At 44.8% G+C, this 17,347-nt stretch overlaps 1 protein-coding gene across 2 annotated transcripts in view; it reads right to left on the reverse strand.

Moving 5' to 3' along the window:
- The window catches only part of CFAP61 (cilia and flagella associated protein 61), a 2,048,453-nt gene that overhangs the window by 1,866,446 nt on the left and 164,660 nt on the right, over positions 1-17,347 (reverse strand). For both annotated transcript variants that reach the window (XM_085612416.1, XM_085612415.1), the window contains exon 5: positions 7,522-7,589. In XM_085612416.1, coding sequence (XP_085468542.1) covers positions 7,522-7,589 — 68 coding nt within the window. The remainder of the gene's footprint in view (positions 1-7,521; positions 7,590-17,347) is intronic.

Here is a 17,347-nt window from a genome sequence, read left to right on the forward strand (position 1 = left end):
AGATGCTTGCTGAATGTGTGGGAGCCAACTGACTACTCGGTTCCGCAGACGCGGTGGGTGACTCTGGGATACATGATAGCTAAGCGTGACATTGCTCAATTGTGGGGATCCCAGAGGCCCCCGGCGGTGTCGGCCTGGAAAGAACACATGGATTGGTGTATGTTTCGTGAAAAGGTGGTGTATGTTGCGAGGGGTAAGCCTGGGGCGTGGGTGAAAATCTGGGGCCCCTGGAACGCCTATCGCGGGGGTATTTGCGAGCCGCCACTGCTGCCGGCTGCCTCACCAGCTCCGTCCCCCTAGCCGACCCCCTCCCCCAGCCACGGGCACGTGGTTCCCCAGTCCCCGATCTGTTCTCATTCCCCTCTTCAGAGTTTGGCGATTGGTTGGGGTCCCCCACTTAAGGAGCGCGTGCTGTCACTTGGGATTGCGGGTTGCCTTGCGGGTGTGGTTTTTTGTGTTGTTGTGTTTCGACAAAAGGAAACCGTATTGTGGGTTTGGAGTTATGTGGCCTGCACTACTGATATCTCCTGATTTACCTTTTTGCACCGCCAAGAGAATTTTCTGTATATATGTCATATGCTTCTGCCACTCTAGCGGCCGGCCAGACGGTTGTAGGCCCATACCTGTAACTATTTGAGATTGCAATAAACGGTTTCAAAAAAAAAAAAAAAAAAAAAAAAAAAAAAAAAAGATTGGTTTGCTTTTTAACCCAGAAGGCAAACCTATTGGCTTTGCCAATGCTTGTTCGCAAGATGACAGCCAGAACTGCCTGGCATGTGTAGATCTGCTGGATATGGACCTAATGGCAGAATCAAAAAGCATTTGCAATGCAATAGGTCTCGCATTTGCAAGAGTTTGAACTATTGGTTTTGCAAATTATATTGTTTTTTGTTTGGAGTGGAGAGGATGTATGTTGGTTGTAGTGGAATTCTGTGGTTTGAATTGGAACTGAGTTGTGAAATTGTGTTGGGTGGAATTCTGTGGCGTGTAGTGATATGGTGAAAAGATAGGGGTGAGAGTTGTATAAAATAGATAGAAAAGTAAGATTGAGAGGGATGGGTAGTTTGTGTATGAAGTGGTGAATGTAATCTAGATAGAGCAGTAAAAATAGACTGAGAGAATGAAGCGGAGAGAAGGTTATAGATACCCAAAGAGGCGTTTTTTGTGTACACACAAGGCAGCGAAATAATTAGAGACGAGTGTATTTGCGGTTTGGATGTTTTGAAAAGTTATGGTAAAGAAACTGTGCTGAAAGACCTAAAGTGAACCAATACAAGAAATGTTGGTTCAGTGCGTGCTTGTGCAATGGAATTATGTGGATAGTAATTATGTGGTATTAAGTGTAGTGGACTTATGTGTAGTGGTGTTGTGTGTCGAGGAGTGGCATGTATTACATGGAGGTATGTGGTGTTGAATTATATGGCATGATGTAGAATTCTGCGGTGTGAATTGGATGAATGTGGTGTGCAGTGGAATTATGTACTGTGGAGTGGAATTTTGTGCAGTGGAATGGAATTGTGTGGAGTTAAATTGTGTTGCATGGACTTGTGTGGCACTGAGTGGAATTATGTTGAGTGGAATTATGTGGCATGGTGTGGAGTGTATTTGTGTGGAGTGTATTAATGTGGAGTGTTGCTATGTAGCATTGATTAGATTTATGTGAAGTGTGATAATGTGCTATTGAGTGGAGTGTAATTATGTTGTGTGGTATTGAATTGTGAGGCATTGGATTGTGTGGTGTGGCATGGTCTGGAATTATGTGGAGTGTAAATATGGGGCATGTTGCGCAGTTCAATTTTGTGGAGTGTAATTATGTAGGTTGGAGTGTGATTATGTGTAGTGTAATTATCTGGAGTTGAATTGTGTTGTGTGGAATGTAATGAAATGATGTGGCATGGAGCAGTATTAAGTGAAGTGGAATTATGTTGCATGGAGCAGAGTGGAAATTTGTGAAGTTGAATTTGTTGGGTTGGGATTATGTGGCATATAGTGGAGTGATGTGGAGTTGAATTGTGTGGTGTGGAATTATGAGGTGTTGAAATGTGTTGTGTAGTGGAATTACGCTGTGTGTCTGTGTGGAATTGTGTGGCACTGCAGGGAGAGGGTTCTGCGACTGAATCAAGCAGTAATAAGTCAAATTACAGGTACTGTACCGCCTTATACCATACAACACCATACAATACTTCATCACATCATACTTGACTATGCAACACACCATGTCACACATTACAAAACCTCATCATATAACTCCACTCATACAACATACAATTCTACACCAGGCCATACTACAACATCCAAAACCGCAAACTGTCTTTCTCACCACACCAGTCTCAGTATTGAACACCAGAACATACAGAATACTTCATGCAATAGACATGCCACATTATCTCAGATACCACTCCATCATTTTATTGAACATTGCAACACATAATACCATAAAGCAACAGACCCCAACACAGCATATCATATTTACCCAGCAAACGTATACCTTAGACATGCGATACTATCATAAGCATAAGACACCATTCAAAAGGACACAACACCGCAACACTTAAAATTACCTCATTCTAAACCTGACCATAAGACATCAAAGCATCTAAGACATCACACAAAACTACACTCTCTCATCATAGAACGACATGTCACTATCCAAAATCACATCATCCTACTTAAAACACACCACCTCACACTATTCTACGAAATATACCATAACATACAATATGACACAATAACGCACCATACAAAACTACCCCAAATCACACTTCATCATACCGAACTCCACATCATACCATACTGCACCACATAACATTATACCACATCATATAACACCAGATAGTACAACAACAACATGCACACCACATCGTGCCACACAAAGCCACAGCATATCATCTCAAAGAATCCAACATGCCAGCCACATCACACCATCTTACTAAAATCACAACATCCAGCAAAACATCATACTATTCAGTGGCACTTCAACCATAAAACGCTATGTAACTAGACTGGCTTCTGGTTCTCACCAAACCCTCCCCATCACACAAAGCTGTAAACAGATACCAGGAAGATAAGAGCAAGAAAAACAGAACTGATAACTTATGCAAGTTCGCCAATGAAAAGCGGAGTTATTATCCATTAGTAAATTAAATTCAGAGTATCACAGGATAAACTTTTTGTCTCCTTCTTGTGAAGCCTCCGGAATTTATAAATCAAGGTCAGTTTTGTGTCCCCCTTCGTGCTACAGAATCTGAGTGATTAAAAGTCTGGGTGAGAAAGGATGGAAGCATGCTTGGAACTCCGCATTTCACCTACATCTTTATAGCTTCACAGAGTCAGTGCGCAAATCCGGGTTTTCGTCTTTACCTTGTACTTTAACGGAAACAAATACATGGATTTGCCTGTGAGGGACCCTTTTCCCCGAACCCCAAACCCTCCCGTGTACCACCCGGATTACCTCCTTTACGGAGTTCTCCCTTCCCGGACACGCCAAACAACATGATCTCCAAAGAGTCCGTGACAACGAAGACCCCGCCCTTCTCTCTCTTACAGGGTCCAATCCGATGTGACGACAGACCGGAAGGACTCGACCGGTACCCCGGAAGTCCCTCCCCCTCCCAGGTGGACGACCACAGAAAAGGCGGAATTGAGACGAATGAAGGCGTCGGAAGATCGTGGCAGGAACTCTCGACTGGCGATACTGAGGAAGGAGAAGACGGAAGTGGAGACCTCGAGGAATGGTCGGAAGACTGGTGGAGTCCTCCGGAGGTAGCTGAAGAGCGGCCGTAACTCAAAGGAGAGTTACGGCGGAGCGAGTGAGTACCTTCCCCCATATTCTAGCTCATTAGTTACGCTGTGTAAAACCATAAGCCCCCCTTGTATATAGACTCCCTCACTTCGACAGTCACGTCCAACCACCTTGTAAAAACTATACAGCACTGTTTACACTATATAAGTCCTGTTTTCTCACAACCCTTTCAGAGCACCCTGTCCAGCACTAAGTCTTGCCCTTCCCCTCCTAGACCCGTTTCTTTCTCCCCCCCCTCACGGTCCGTTTTCTCTTCATCACATTGTGGGTCTCGGGGGACGGTATCTTCCGCAGAGTCCCCGCAGGACTGACGGCTCCTCTGTTTGTTTCTCTTTCGGTCCTCCGAGGAACACCTATCCCAGCCTACCACCACCGAAGAGCACCAAGAGCGGGAAGCGTACCAGAAGCACCGACAGCGACGACCGAGACGAGAACCATCACCCCATTTCCCGTGACTCTCAACCCTATACTGGAACTTGTGTATATTAAAGAAACACACTATAGCCCACTATATCTGGCCTCCTCGTCTGTTATTCCAGCCCGCCACACCCCCACGACCACATTGCCATATTGTTACTTTCTGTTAGTCAATCAAATGCCGGGGGCCTGGAAACAGCAGCGGCAGTAAGCTAGGTGCAGGGCAAATTTAAAGCGGCAGTACGCCGCATATGACTGCATACTGTCATTAAGTATCCACAGAGGAGGAAAGGGTTAAGGGACCTGCACATCCCTCAGCCCAAGTAAACTAAGGCAGGCAAAGCGTGAGAGGAGCTGGTGGTGGTGAGAGGGAGGGGGGGAGAATCACAGTGCGAGGTCCTGGTGTCGGCTGTCCTCCGTATACTAAGAAACACACAGCTGCTTTTGTGTTAGGAGGGTTCCTAAAGCAGGAGGGAGCAGTGTGTATCCAAGCGTAAAGCGCTTCGACGCCTAATCAAGGGTAGTAAGCGCTATAGAAATGCAAGCGGCAGTACGCCGCATATGACTGCATACTGTCGTTAAGTATCCACAGAGGAGGAAAGGGTTAAGGGACCTGCACATCCCTCAGCCCAAGTAAACTAAGGCAGGCAAAGCGTGAGAGGAGCTGGTGGTGGTGAGAGGGAGGGGAAGAATCATAGTGCGAGGTCCTGGTGTCGGCTGTCCGCCGTATACTAAGAAACCCACAGCTGCTTTTGTGTTAGGAGGGTTCCTAAAGCAGGAGGGAGCAGTGTGTATCCAAGCGTAAAGCGCTTCGACGCCTAATCAAGGGTAGTAAGCGCTATAGAAATGCTAGCAGCAGTACGCCGCATATGACGGCATACTGTTGTTAAGTATCCACAGAGGAGGAAAGGGTTAAGGGACCTGCACATCCCTCAGCCCAAGTAAACTAAGGCAGGCAAAGCGTGAGAGGAACTGGTGGTGGTGAGAGGGAGGGGGGAGAATCACAGTGCGAGGTCCTGGTGTCGGCTGTCCGCCGTATACTAAGAAACCCACAGCTGCTTTTGTGTTAGGAGGGTTCCTAAAGCAGGAGGGAGCAGTGTGTATCCAAGCGTAAAGCGCTTCGACGCCTAATCAAGGGTAGTAAGCGCTATAGAAATGCAATTACAATGGTCCTCTTGGCAGGGCAAATATATGACACGTGTTCGGATTGCGAATCAGAGAGAATCGTAACAAGACAAGCCCGGCGGAGCGTGGCGCGTGCGCTTGGCGGGGGAGCGCATTCCAGGCGGGGGAGCGGACCCTTTGAAGTACGATGCCAAACGGATTGCATGGCGGCACGATGCACGTGATTGTGCGCGTGCTCGCCATGCAATCCACTTTTGGGAGCACTTTTGGGAGCCCCTTACTAGAGTCTCGCATAGCGATTGCTACGCAATAGCTAGGCGAGACCTAAAAATAGCAGCTGGGCATGCTTACTAAATGACATTTCTCTATCTTGTTGCTAAGCATGCTGAAGAGCAATATTGTTCCAGTGGCCCCCAGGTATGCAATCAGATGCATGACCCTTCAATGAATGCCGAAAATCTGGAAAGATTGCAACTTTTGTTGCTGATCTTGCAATACTTCAGCCATCTTGAGGTCAGGCTGGCCCAATGTAAAAAGTAGCATAAGAAGGGAGAGGCTATCTTAACATCAGGCTCACACTCGAGTGCTGACAAAACTATCTTGAAAACTGGATGCTAGAGTAAATTAAATAACAGAAAAAATATTGCTTTATGAATAAAGTGTTTGTGTGACGTAAGTAACTAAATATGACAAAAAGTGTGACAATTAACCAAACTTTTCAAATGTAAGATAGTTCTTAATGCATCCCAATAGAGGTAAAATAATATAACCAAGTGCTAATACAAAGATGTGAGGATAAAAGACTTCTACAGGCTGATCCAAGATTTGGTTTACAATCTCTCAAGCCAAGAGTTGAAGGATCCTGCTGAAGAGGCCAGTGACTTAAGGAGGCCTACTCAAACCCCACAAAATGTATATATTACATAATTCTAAGAAACTAACGGCCAGATGTACGACCATGTACAAACCCTGTTTTGCGAGTCAGTAACCTATTACCGACACGCAAAATAGGTTTTGCGACTAGCTATTAGGAAGGGGCGTACCAAGGGCGTCCCCTCCTAATAGTGAGTCGCACTTCTATGTACGATCGCAAAACGCTCGCGGTTACCACCTATTTCATAAAGGTGGTAAGCCACTCACAAATGGGAAGGGGTCCCCAGGGGACCCTTTACCCCTTGTGAATGGTAGCGAAAATATTTTTTAAGAGCATGCAGTGGTCCCACAGACTACTGCCTACTCTTGAAAAATGAAAAATAAACTTTTTTTTTTTTTTCAATGCATCCTGTTTTCCTTTAAGCAAAACGGGCTGCATTTTAAAAAAAACTGCTTTATTTAACAAGCATCACAGATATGGTGCTCTGCTGACCCCAGCAGGCCACCATCCCTGTGAGTGCTGGCCATTCCCAATGGGGTCGCAAATTGCGACCTGCCTCATGAATATTAACGTGGCAGGTCGTTTGCGACCCCATTGGTGATTGCAAGCAGTGTTTGAGACACTGTTGTACATTCCATTTTGTGAGCTGCAAAAACTACGCAATTTGCGACTCGCAAAATGGAAGGGTCGTACATCTGGCCCAAAGTAACTTGGCTTATCTCAGGCTTAAGAAGGCACATTTGATAATTTCTTTCCACTTTGCCTACTCTTTGCTTCTGCTGCTTAGCATTTCCGAAGGATGACCTGGAAGTCAGTCTCCCACAGCATACCTGTTACAGGCATATACCCAGATCTAATAATTCATTACATTTTTGTGAATATGGGCCTAAGTAAACAGCATCGATTTAGACAGCGAAAGGTCACTGTTCAACATAGTAAAAACGACGGCAAGAGCAGAGAATTCTCAGAGTATGTCTCTGGTTAAATTTGCGGTCTAATTTCCCAGATCCCATGAATGCCGCTGATAAACTGACAAAGACTGCCCCCTGCAAACCTCAGTGCTGAAAGGCCGTTGTGCCTGCTCACGACAACAAGGCCGCCTGCAAGGAAAACAAGACCGCCGTCCATGTCACGGCTCACTCTAGACTCTAGAGGGGCAGCGTTGTTCTTTTCAAAGTGACAATGCAGTCAAAACACAATTTCAAACCCCTTAGGGTGTAACTTAACAGCCATAATGTTAGAAAGAAAAAAAACAGTAGGGTTTCTCCGTTAACGATGGCAATGCCTAGTCAATAATTCTTACCTAATTTCACATCTGCTGGAGCTCCGAGAAAAATGAAGTGCAGGTCAGGCACTGCATTAAAAACTGCCCTGGTAAAACAAAAGTCATTTACACCATTATTACTTTTCAAAAGACAAACTTAACATATCCAATCAATATTTTTCTAAGTTATTTAGTGACATGCGATTGAACTTTTGATAAGACCGTACAACTCTGCAATGGAGGAAAAAAAATCTGTGTTAGCCACCTCACAGACTGAGTATCTCAGAGTCCAAAGTATTAGAGCACGGTGGAGGTATGAATTTATCAGCAACAGCAAAGGTACCTGTTTTGGGTCAAAACCAAACTCATGCTATCCCCGCTGGTGTCCTACAGCTCTAAGAATATTCATTACACATTCACACTTCTCTCAAAAATAACACAATGGTCAAAAGCTTTCCCTATGTGTAATGACGCGTTTTCATGCTTCATACACTCTGGCGTGGCCCGATGTCCTGTCCGGGTAACTGAGTTTGCTGTGCATTGTTGGAAAAGAGTATTTTTATAGCGTGATCTTTGTGGGAAGCGCTGAGAGCCATTTACGAGTCCCAGGTAATGCACTTATTCAGTCGCTGCAGAGTTAATGCTGCGCTTAAGCATGTCAGTGACGCAAAATATGTAAGGTGGATGGTAATGCATTTATCATTACAAGCATCCCACATGGTCTCCATGGGCAGAGTGCTCCATGTCAGCTTAGGATAACGGTCTATGTTGGAGGCGATCGTGTTAGAGGGAGGTAGAGGGGCAGTTAAGTGGGTACCAGTTTCTGCTTGTGAAGATTTCTGTTTCTTTACTGTTTCATCGTTTAGTGGTTGCACAACACCAATTGGTCCACACTGCGAAGAAGTAGTCTAAGAGGAGGAATCCAGGCCCAATAAACATTCTACTTTGAGGTTTCGCGTTTGCTATCAGAATAGTTGCTTCAGTGAGGTTCCAGGGTTGATGTCTGTAAGGGGACAGAGGCAAGCACTGAATAGAAGTGTTCCTAAGATGGAGTATGAAATAATGCATGTGTCAGAGAGGAAAACGAGAACATACACTGAGGAAGGGAGATTATGTGAGATTTCCTGGGAAGATATGATGAGATACAATCTAGGACCATTCCGTATGTAGAATAGCGTCCTTTATCAAAGGAGGCGAAGTTTAAGTGTAGGGTGGGAGTGATTCATTCTCAATCACTGTGGACATCCCTTATGACTATTTAAGAAGATTGGAGGTCGATAGAGTACGTTGTTTCTTTTAAAGAAGGGAAAAGGCAAGAACTGAGTGAAAGGCGCATTTTTTAATCAGTTGCCTAAGAGGGGTACACTGGGATCCGTTTGTACAAAGACATATAGTAACACAAATATAAGTGCACCACAATCAGTATTTTCATATGAAAAAAGTCCCATTCAAATTCTAGAATATTTTGAATTCTTCACTTTATTTTCTTTCTTAAAAGCATCAAATGTTACAGCGAAGACAGCCAACGCGTTTCATCCATAAAAATGGACTTCTTTAGGGCTGTAATGCAATAAATACAAACAATAGATAAATAAATCTAAATGTACTAACACAACATATAAAAATATACAATTAGCACATGTATAACATATAATTAACCAAACAATACAAATAACATACTCCCCAAGGACAGAGACATCCCTACCAAAAATTCACATATATTAAATCAACATACTTTCTAAAAAGTTAATGTACAAAAGATGCGCCTTTCCTTAACAGAGAATTGCCACATGACCAAAGGTTGCTTAAACATCAGGAGACTTTCAGAAACCTATAACCCAGACATATTGGTCACCAACATATCATAAATCACTGTACATAATACATTTCATCTGTAAATTATTATTACATCATAATAACAATAAAGGTGGTAGAGGGAGAAATATTGCATCCTGTTCCTTTTATGATTCGTTATGTCATAATCCATAACAACAGTACAATTAAGATGGGGAAAGGACATGCATAGACTGCAATGGCATATACTCATATAAAGAAGTATCCATACCAAAGTCCCACAATGAGCAGAAATGGGACCAAGATGTCTTGGGGCCATTCATTCCATGCCTGAATGGGCAGTCAGACATGCAAATTCTATTAGATTATCCAATTCTCTAATAAAAGTTTATCGATCAGCTACCAATTGCAGCCATGCAGCATTCGCTACGTATGGGCGAATCCTGTATCCATTTTTGACCACAAGTGTAGTCATGGTTCGGCCCAATTCACCCCGTGGTTGGCACCTGGCAACACAAAATGTAAAAACAAATGAATGTTTGGGTCTGAGGCACAAAATAATGTGTTTAACCTCTTCAGTGCCCATGACGAGATAGTCTCGTCATGGAGCACGGTCGCGCTGTGCCCATGACGAGACTATCTCGTCATGAACCCCACCCACTAATAAAACGCCCGGCACAGGAGGGGGAAAGGGCGTGGCACAGAAGGGGTTAATAAATAGGCCCATGTAGAGACACATCCCACAGTCCCAGACTGTGCATCGAAAGAGAGTACCATGACAAGATCAAATATAATATCTGCAGGCATTAAACAGCACAGCCAACCCGTTGACATCAAGTTGTCCCCTATCCATATTGATGAATGGTTATGCGAGGCAGGGATAAGCCTGAGGTTGACAGGGCATTCTGGTAGTGGTCCCACCCATTAAACTACAAAAAGTTTCTTGAGGCTCATCGAATCACCTGGGACTTTGGGGTGTTTCACCACATTGAAGTATTTAACAAACACGTTGTTTTGTCCATCAGACCCACACATTAGTTAGCTCTTACAACGTCTATCATATCATGTTGCCAGGTGCCAACCACTGGGTGAACTGGCACGAACTATGACTCCACCTATGGTCGAAAATAGATTCACCCGCACATGTAGTGAATTTTGCATGGCTGCGAGTAGATGATGATCGATATGCTTTTATTAGAGGATTGAATAATCTAATAGAATTTGGTACATATTGTTTTTTTGCATTTCTGACTGCCCATTCAGGCATGGTATGATGTCCCCTAAGACATCTTGGTCCCATGTCTGCTCCTTGTGGAACTTTGGTATAGATACTTCTTGATATGAATATATGCCATTGCAGTCTATGATTCTTGTTTCCCCATCTTCAATGTACTGTTGTTATGGATTGCAACATAATGAATCATAACAGGAACACGGTGCAATATTTCTCCCTCCCCCACCTTTATTGTAAGACAGTTATAACAATGTAATAATGTTGAGAACAAATGTATTATGTTCAATGAATTTTGACATGTTGGTGTTCAATATTTTTAGGTTATAGGTTTCTGAAAGTCTCCTGGTGTTTAAGCAGCCACTGGCCATGTGCTAATTCTCTATTAAGAAAAGCTGCATCTTTTGTTCATTAACGTTTTAGGAAGTATGTTGATTTTAATGTTTGTGACTTTTTAAGTTACAAATCCCTGTTGGTAGGGATATCTCTGTCCTTGGGGAATATGTTACTTGTATTGTTTTTCTGGTGTAATAGTATGCTATACATGTGCTTATCCTATGTTTTTATATATCGTGTCAGTACATTTAGATTTATTTAAATACAGTTTGTATTTATTGCATTACAGCGCTGAAGAAGTCAATTTTTATGGACAAAATGCATTTATTGACTGTCTTCACTGTAACATTCAACACTTTTAAGACAGAAAATAAAGTGAAGAATTGAAAATATTCTGGAATTTGAATGGGACTTTTTTCATATGAAAATATTACTTTTGGTGCACTTCTATTTGTGTTACTATATGTCTTTGGCCAAAAGGTTGCATCTTGGCAGCAGGTGCTTATAGTGTGTGCACACGCAGAGAATGAATTGAATTTCCATTGCAACACGGGACAGGTGCGGCCATCTATGGTTCGGTGCCTTGCTTCTTTGTTTTTAGGAGATGCGTTTGTTGTTGCAGGATTTACACAGGCATGGCCTTGTGTCATGTGGATAGTTTTTGTTGTGGAAGATCTGGAAGGGAAAGAGGACATTAAGGACAGAGTGGTTAATGATGGCTCTGACTAGGAATGGTGCAGTACTGGAGAGGAGATTATCTTTGAACATGTGCAGATTCGTCATGTAACCAGTATGTCATGTAGTAAAACCTCTTCGCTTTCCTAATGGAGACTTTGCATAGTCTGCAGTGGTACTAGAAGCAAATCTTGTCATTCTAGTTGTACTTCTTCCATAGTCTTTCAGAGGCTCTTTTTTCAGATTTCAATGCTTCCAGATCTGTAAAGAACCAGCAAGTCTTGCATCAGTTTCCTGGGATAGTGGAGGTCTTGACAAGAATCAAAGTGCCTTGCGAAGAAATTAGCTAGTGGTTGAAATGCAGACATGACATCATAGAACGGATTAGCAGGGAATCCGAGAGTCGTAGTTGTGTGAGTTAAGGTTGACTTTCTTCCAAATTCTGTGATCTCAATGGTGGAGATGGTTGGTGTTGCCAGTTTGGTTGGAAGGTTGACATGGAAGCTTATGGCCTGGTAGTTACTTCATGTGATGGGAAAGTTTCCAGTCATCAATATAAGGAAGGCATGTATTGGGTCTAGGGTTTGTTCACATGTATGGATAAAGCCAGAAACCAGTTGGTGAATGTTGAATAGCTCCATGTTTAATCTTTTTATTTGCTATCAGTTGCAGTGAAATATATCAGCCACATAAACAACATTCACTGGTATGTAAAATCTAATCTGTAGCAAAAGTAGCAAAACAGCATTAGTTAAACCGTACTGCCTTAATGTATAGCGGAGCTAGTATGTTTAACTCTACCATAACTCTCCAGGTGATGAGCCAGCACAGGGAAGGGGGGGTACATGATACAAATGAAAGCAGAGTGGTAAACACGAAGATGGATAAGAAATCCAAGAAACAGCTAAACGGATACAACGAAAACATCTTCCATTTTATACTCCAGGGAGAGTGAGCCTGGGCAGATTCAGGTGTGGGCTCAGGGAGCTAAAAACGATGGACACCTGGTTAGCAAGTTGTGTGGGCATAAGAGTCTACTTAAGTCTTTGGCTTTATGGCCCTCCTTTAGAAATTAACAAGTAGGGTCGACTTGCTTAAATAGGAACATTTTGCCACACTAGGATGTCCTGTCTACTGTATTATATTTGTAATATAGCCAACAGGACTCTAAATAATATGGACTGAATATCCCTGCCCTCCAAACTCTGAAAAAAAGCCTTGCAGGGTAGCTAACCAAGACGGGGATCCCCAGGCTTCGAAGCACTTTGCTTGGCCCTGGTAGGATTTCTTCATTTGCAGCAGCATAGAGCACAGGCGTGGAAAGACCAAGATTCAGTGTCCTTCATACTTCAGTTCCCCCAGTTTCATCAGGGCTTTATGAATTATGTTCCTGTCTGGCAGCAACCTGGAGATTAATATTAATTTCACAAGCCTCTGCACTCCAGCATGTTCACAAATGATATGAGAGACAACTTGAAGTCTTTTACCATGAATAGCAATGCAGAACTAGACCCGTCTCCCCATCCCCCACCCCTCGGTTGACCATAAGTCATCCACTAGACTCAGCACCATCTCTAAATTGCCACCTACGCCTTGCTTTGGAGGTAAACCCAAAATGCAAATGAGTGCTCGTCTGCAAACACATTTCAAGCATATAGCAGCAGTTCCACATGGATTATTTTGCGTCTCAAGAATTTCGGGTGTCCAAATTACCCCGCTGTGATCTGATGAGGCAGCATATGAAAACCAAAGAGGTTTACTGCCCTTCTCCGGAGCATTAACCCTCGGATAGAAAGAGTGGTAGGTAGCGTTGCACCACACCACCCACTGTAGATAGTTTTTTAGTCACCAGGTCCTGAGGAATCGCCAACTGATCACTTCGTGACATTCTGAGGCAAGAAACATGTTGACCATCTGGGGGTAGAGCGAATTTTTGTCACATTAAAGCAAAATAGTCGTCCCCCTCTATTCCCTTTTTAGTCAGGTTGGGACCTTTCCAGAATAAAAATAATCACAAAGGATTCCCTTACCTGTTTTAATTCACACACCACATCTACACGCCTCTAAGCTCCTCACACCCACGGCACTTATACGACAAGGAACTAAAGATCTCCGAAAAAGAGCCCCTTTATGGGTGCCTGTCGAGCATTGCAGCGTCGGCCCGACGAGGAGCAGACCCATTTGATGAAGCATGACACCTAGCTTGCTGGGTGTGTGAGGGTCCTAGTTCAGACAGGAGGTATCCCCCACCTCCTCACTACCTTGAGTACACACCAGGTGGCCAACTTGCCACCGAGGCACTGTAATGGAGCCACTAGATTAAGCATGAACAGATTGCTGAGTTCTTCGAGACAGGTCCAGTCCATTGCTTCTAGGTGTACACTGCGGGATCTACAATGCAGTATCTCAGGTTTGCAAAACAAGATTGTTAAGATCCCCCCAAGATGTATGGGCTGGTGTGGTCTGCAGTGATGTATTTGAGAAAGACATTCATGGAGAGTGTGGAAGATCAGATACAACAAATGGACTGTGGTACAAGGAGAACAACTGACAGGTAACGATTCACATTCTAGGTTTTTTGTTCGTCTTAGCAAGCAGTAATTATAGTAGACTACACAAAGCAGAAAGCATGATAACTTCGGTGAAATAAGTTTGCAGAGCTGCTTGGCTCACCAAAGTATATGTTGTAGCACTGAGGTCCAGCCAATAGTTAACTGGTGAATGTGTACCCGGTTACAGTACCGCAGATACCGTGGAGCAGTACCTTAACAGATATTGTGGAATAATACCGCAACATACATCTCTGCTGTAGATATACTTCTTGTGGAGCGTGCACTAACACTCAACTCTGCCTTTCTCCTTTCTTTTATTGCTTTGATAGAAGGGCCAGGTGGCTCTTGATTGCGATTGGTGGATAAGCAAAGCAGTAGATGAACAAATACCATCTTGGCCACGTGATGCTATAAGAATTACAATACATGGTCCCCTCTGGCCATGCTGAGTACAAAGGAAATAAAGGAAAAGTATAAGCAAAGATGTTGTACTAAGTTATTGAAAGCACTTAACTCCATATTCTGATTGCCAGTGCCTGCTGGTGAAGTACCAGCATTTCTTGTTTGGTCAGGTGGCAATAAGGTCTAGCTGGTGCTTGCTCCTACACTTAACTTTTACCTGTAGCTTCCTCTCATGGCAACACAAAAGGGAAAATTACAATATCTTAGGATGTCATGCATGATACATAATTTTGGAAGTGAAGCACAGCATTGTTGTTTTGTGGGAAGGACTGGACAACTAAACAATGGACTTTGGGCTACAGACACAAGGGCTTCGGTGATATATATTCAGCACCTAGATCAGGGATTACTCTAACCTACAGGGCAACAAAGCGCTGGAGCATCTTACAAATTGATTATGGGTCACTCACCAATAGTACACTCGCTCCTCATATAAGACACCTTGCTTGGCTCCCTGGTGTTATAAAAGTCACTTTGACCACCAAAAAAAAGCCTCACTGCATGCATGAAAAAGACTATATTGCCTGGCAGAAGAATGCTAGATTATTTTTTCTCTGTGTCCAGGACTAAATCCATAACGACAGAACCTTATTTCCTGAGCTGGTCCATTGAGTATTCGAGCATTTTGTTATTGGGACAAAAGCCTGCTGCAAGAAGTCTTCTTCAACAAACTGTGTTCTGGAAAGCTGCAAAGGTCAGGAATACAAAAAGGGAGGCGCTGACCACAGCAAGCCCGGAACAAGGTGGACCACCAGCCAAACATCTTGTAGACTGTATGTTTTTATTTAAAGGGTAATTCAAAGATAAGAAAAGAAATGCTAGGGGGGTGCTAGGTGGCGCACACGCAGAATGGCCACACCGTAGTGAGGCTCCTGCAGCCCAGCGTACAAATCCTCAATTTATCCTACTCAGAGGACCCGATTGCTGTCTGAAATGGTGGCGAGGTGAAGCGGTGGCACTACTGAAGACTCGCTGAGGAGTTCAGCTGATTTGCGGCATTCCTGCGTTTGCTACGTCGCTGGGAAGATCCGGCCGGTGACAGGGACGGAGCGGTGCGGTGCCCTAACTCGGCCTTCAGGATCACGTGAGGCTGATGCTGACCACGAGGTGACCAGGCCCTGTGATACGTACTCAGCGGAGAGGCCAGAGTCGATATTCCTATCCCCGTGAGTGAAGCCAGCGGAGTGCAAGCGAAGAGCCCTGTCTGCTTTTTTAGTTGGGAACTGCTGAGTATGCTGCGACGTTACCGAGAAGCAGAAGAGTGAGACATTGCATGGCGCCGTGGCGCCCTGAGAGCATCGGAGGGTAGGTGCTGCCATTGCCCGCCTGGAACAGACCAACTGGAGGGTGCGTGGCTTCGCCTCTCCTGCGTTGAGAGGGGACTGGAAGCTTGGAGCCTGCTCCTGCCTACTATGGGAGTAGCGCCGACCGGGCAACTCTAACTCATCGCGCTCCCCACCTGACGCTGGCTTCCTCAGCTGCTGCTGAGTTGGAAGGCTTTGGGGGCAGCCTGGTGGCGAAGTGCCCTGGACATTTCTAGGCGGACCTCAAAGTGGGTCATCCTGCGATGTGTGGAGTGCGGGGGATGGAGTACTGATTGCGGGTGAACCCCCCCCCCCTCGTGATACTTTAGCGCTGTGAGGCGCACTCTGATCTGGCGCGAAATTGTGCTATGGAGCACATATACACGCATTTCGCGTGCTACATTACTGGTGGCCCGTAGGTGCTGATTGAGAGAACGATTGAAGAGGTCACGCCGTCAGAGTGCTGGGCATTTTGAACTCACTTTCCAAGTTGCTGGGCATATGTGTGGAGCCCGCCAGGAGTGATTGTCCTAGTGTATTGGAGCGCTAGAGCCTCGGGACATTGCTGTACTTGCCCTCACGGCCCGCTTGATTTGAATTACATGCTGTTGGCGCGCTGGGGAACCTATGATTGCTTGGTGTACTGCGCGCTGATGGAGAGTGAATTGATATAACATCTGCATTGCTACCCCACGTGGGAATAGTCCCTGCTGGATCCCGGATGCGTTACCCCATCCCCCTCTTGAGACACAGGCTATAGCATAGATCATCAAGCAGGGAGTGCTGAACATTCGGGGCACCATGGGCAAATCAGATAACCGTCAACCCAAATTGAATTTCGAGACGGTGAAACGGAATGCTCGGGGCCTGCAGGAGAGCCAGGGGCTGGACAACAGCGATGAAGCCTAGGGTGGAGTGGCTATGCCGGCTACTGATGTGCAGAGTATTCTTCGGGAGGTCCGGCAGGGGTTCGCTACCATTGTGGACACGGTTGATAGAATGTCATCGCGTATCGACGCCATTGCGCATAAATTAGAGGGCACATGAGGAGCGCATAAAAGAGGCGGAGAGGCACATTTCGGATACTGAAGATGCTGCAACCCGAGTCACCGCACAGGTTACCCACATGGATAAGTTGCTGAAAATAGTCGCAGCGAAGAACGAGGACTTAGAAGCGCGCAGTCGGCGCAATAACATTCGCGTCCTAGGTATTCCGGAGTCAACCAACACCGGGAAAATGGAGGAATATGTGGAAAAATTGTTGCTAGCCTGAGTCGGAGCGGACGCTTTCTCCAGCCAGTTCATAATAAAACGAGCACATCGCACATTGGGTCCTCGTCCACCCCCTGGGGGCACGCCGCGTCCCATCATAGCGAGACTTCTAAATTATAGAGACCGGGATGTGGCTCTTCATGTTGCAAGAAACAAAAAGCAGCTGACATATGATGGCAATACATTCTTAGCTTACCCGGATTTTACCCCCATGGTCCAGGAGGAAAGACGCAAATTCA

Source organism: Triturus cristatus, chromosome 6 (assembly GCF_964204655.1).
Source record: "Triturus cristatus chromosome 6, aTriCri1.1, whole genome shotgun sequence".
Lineage (NCBI taxonomy): Eukaryota > Metazoa > Chordata > Amphibia > Caudata > Salamandridae > Triturus > Triturus cristatus.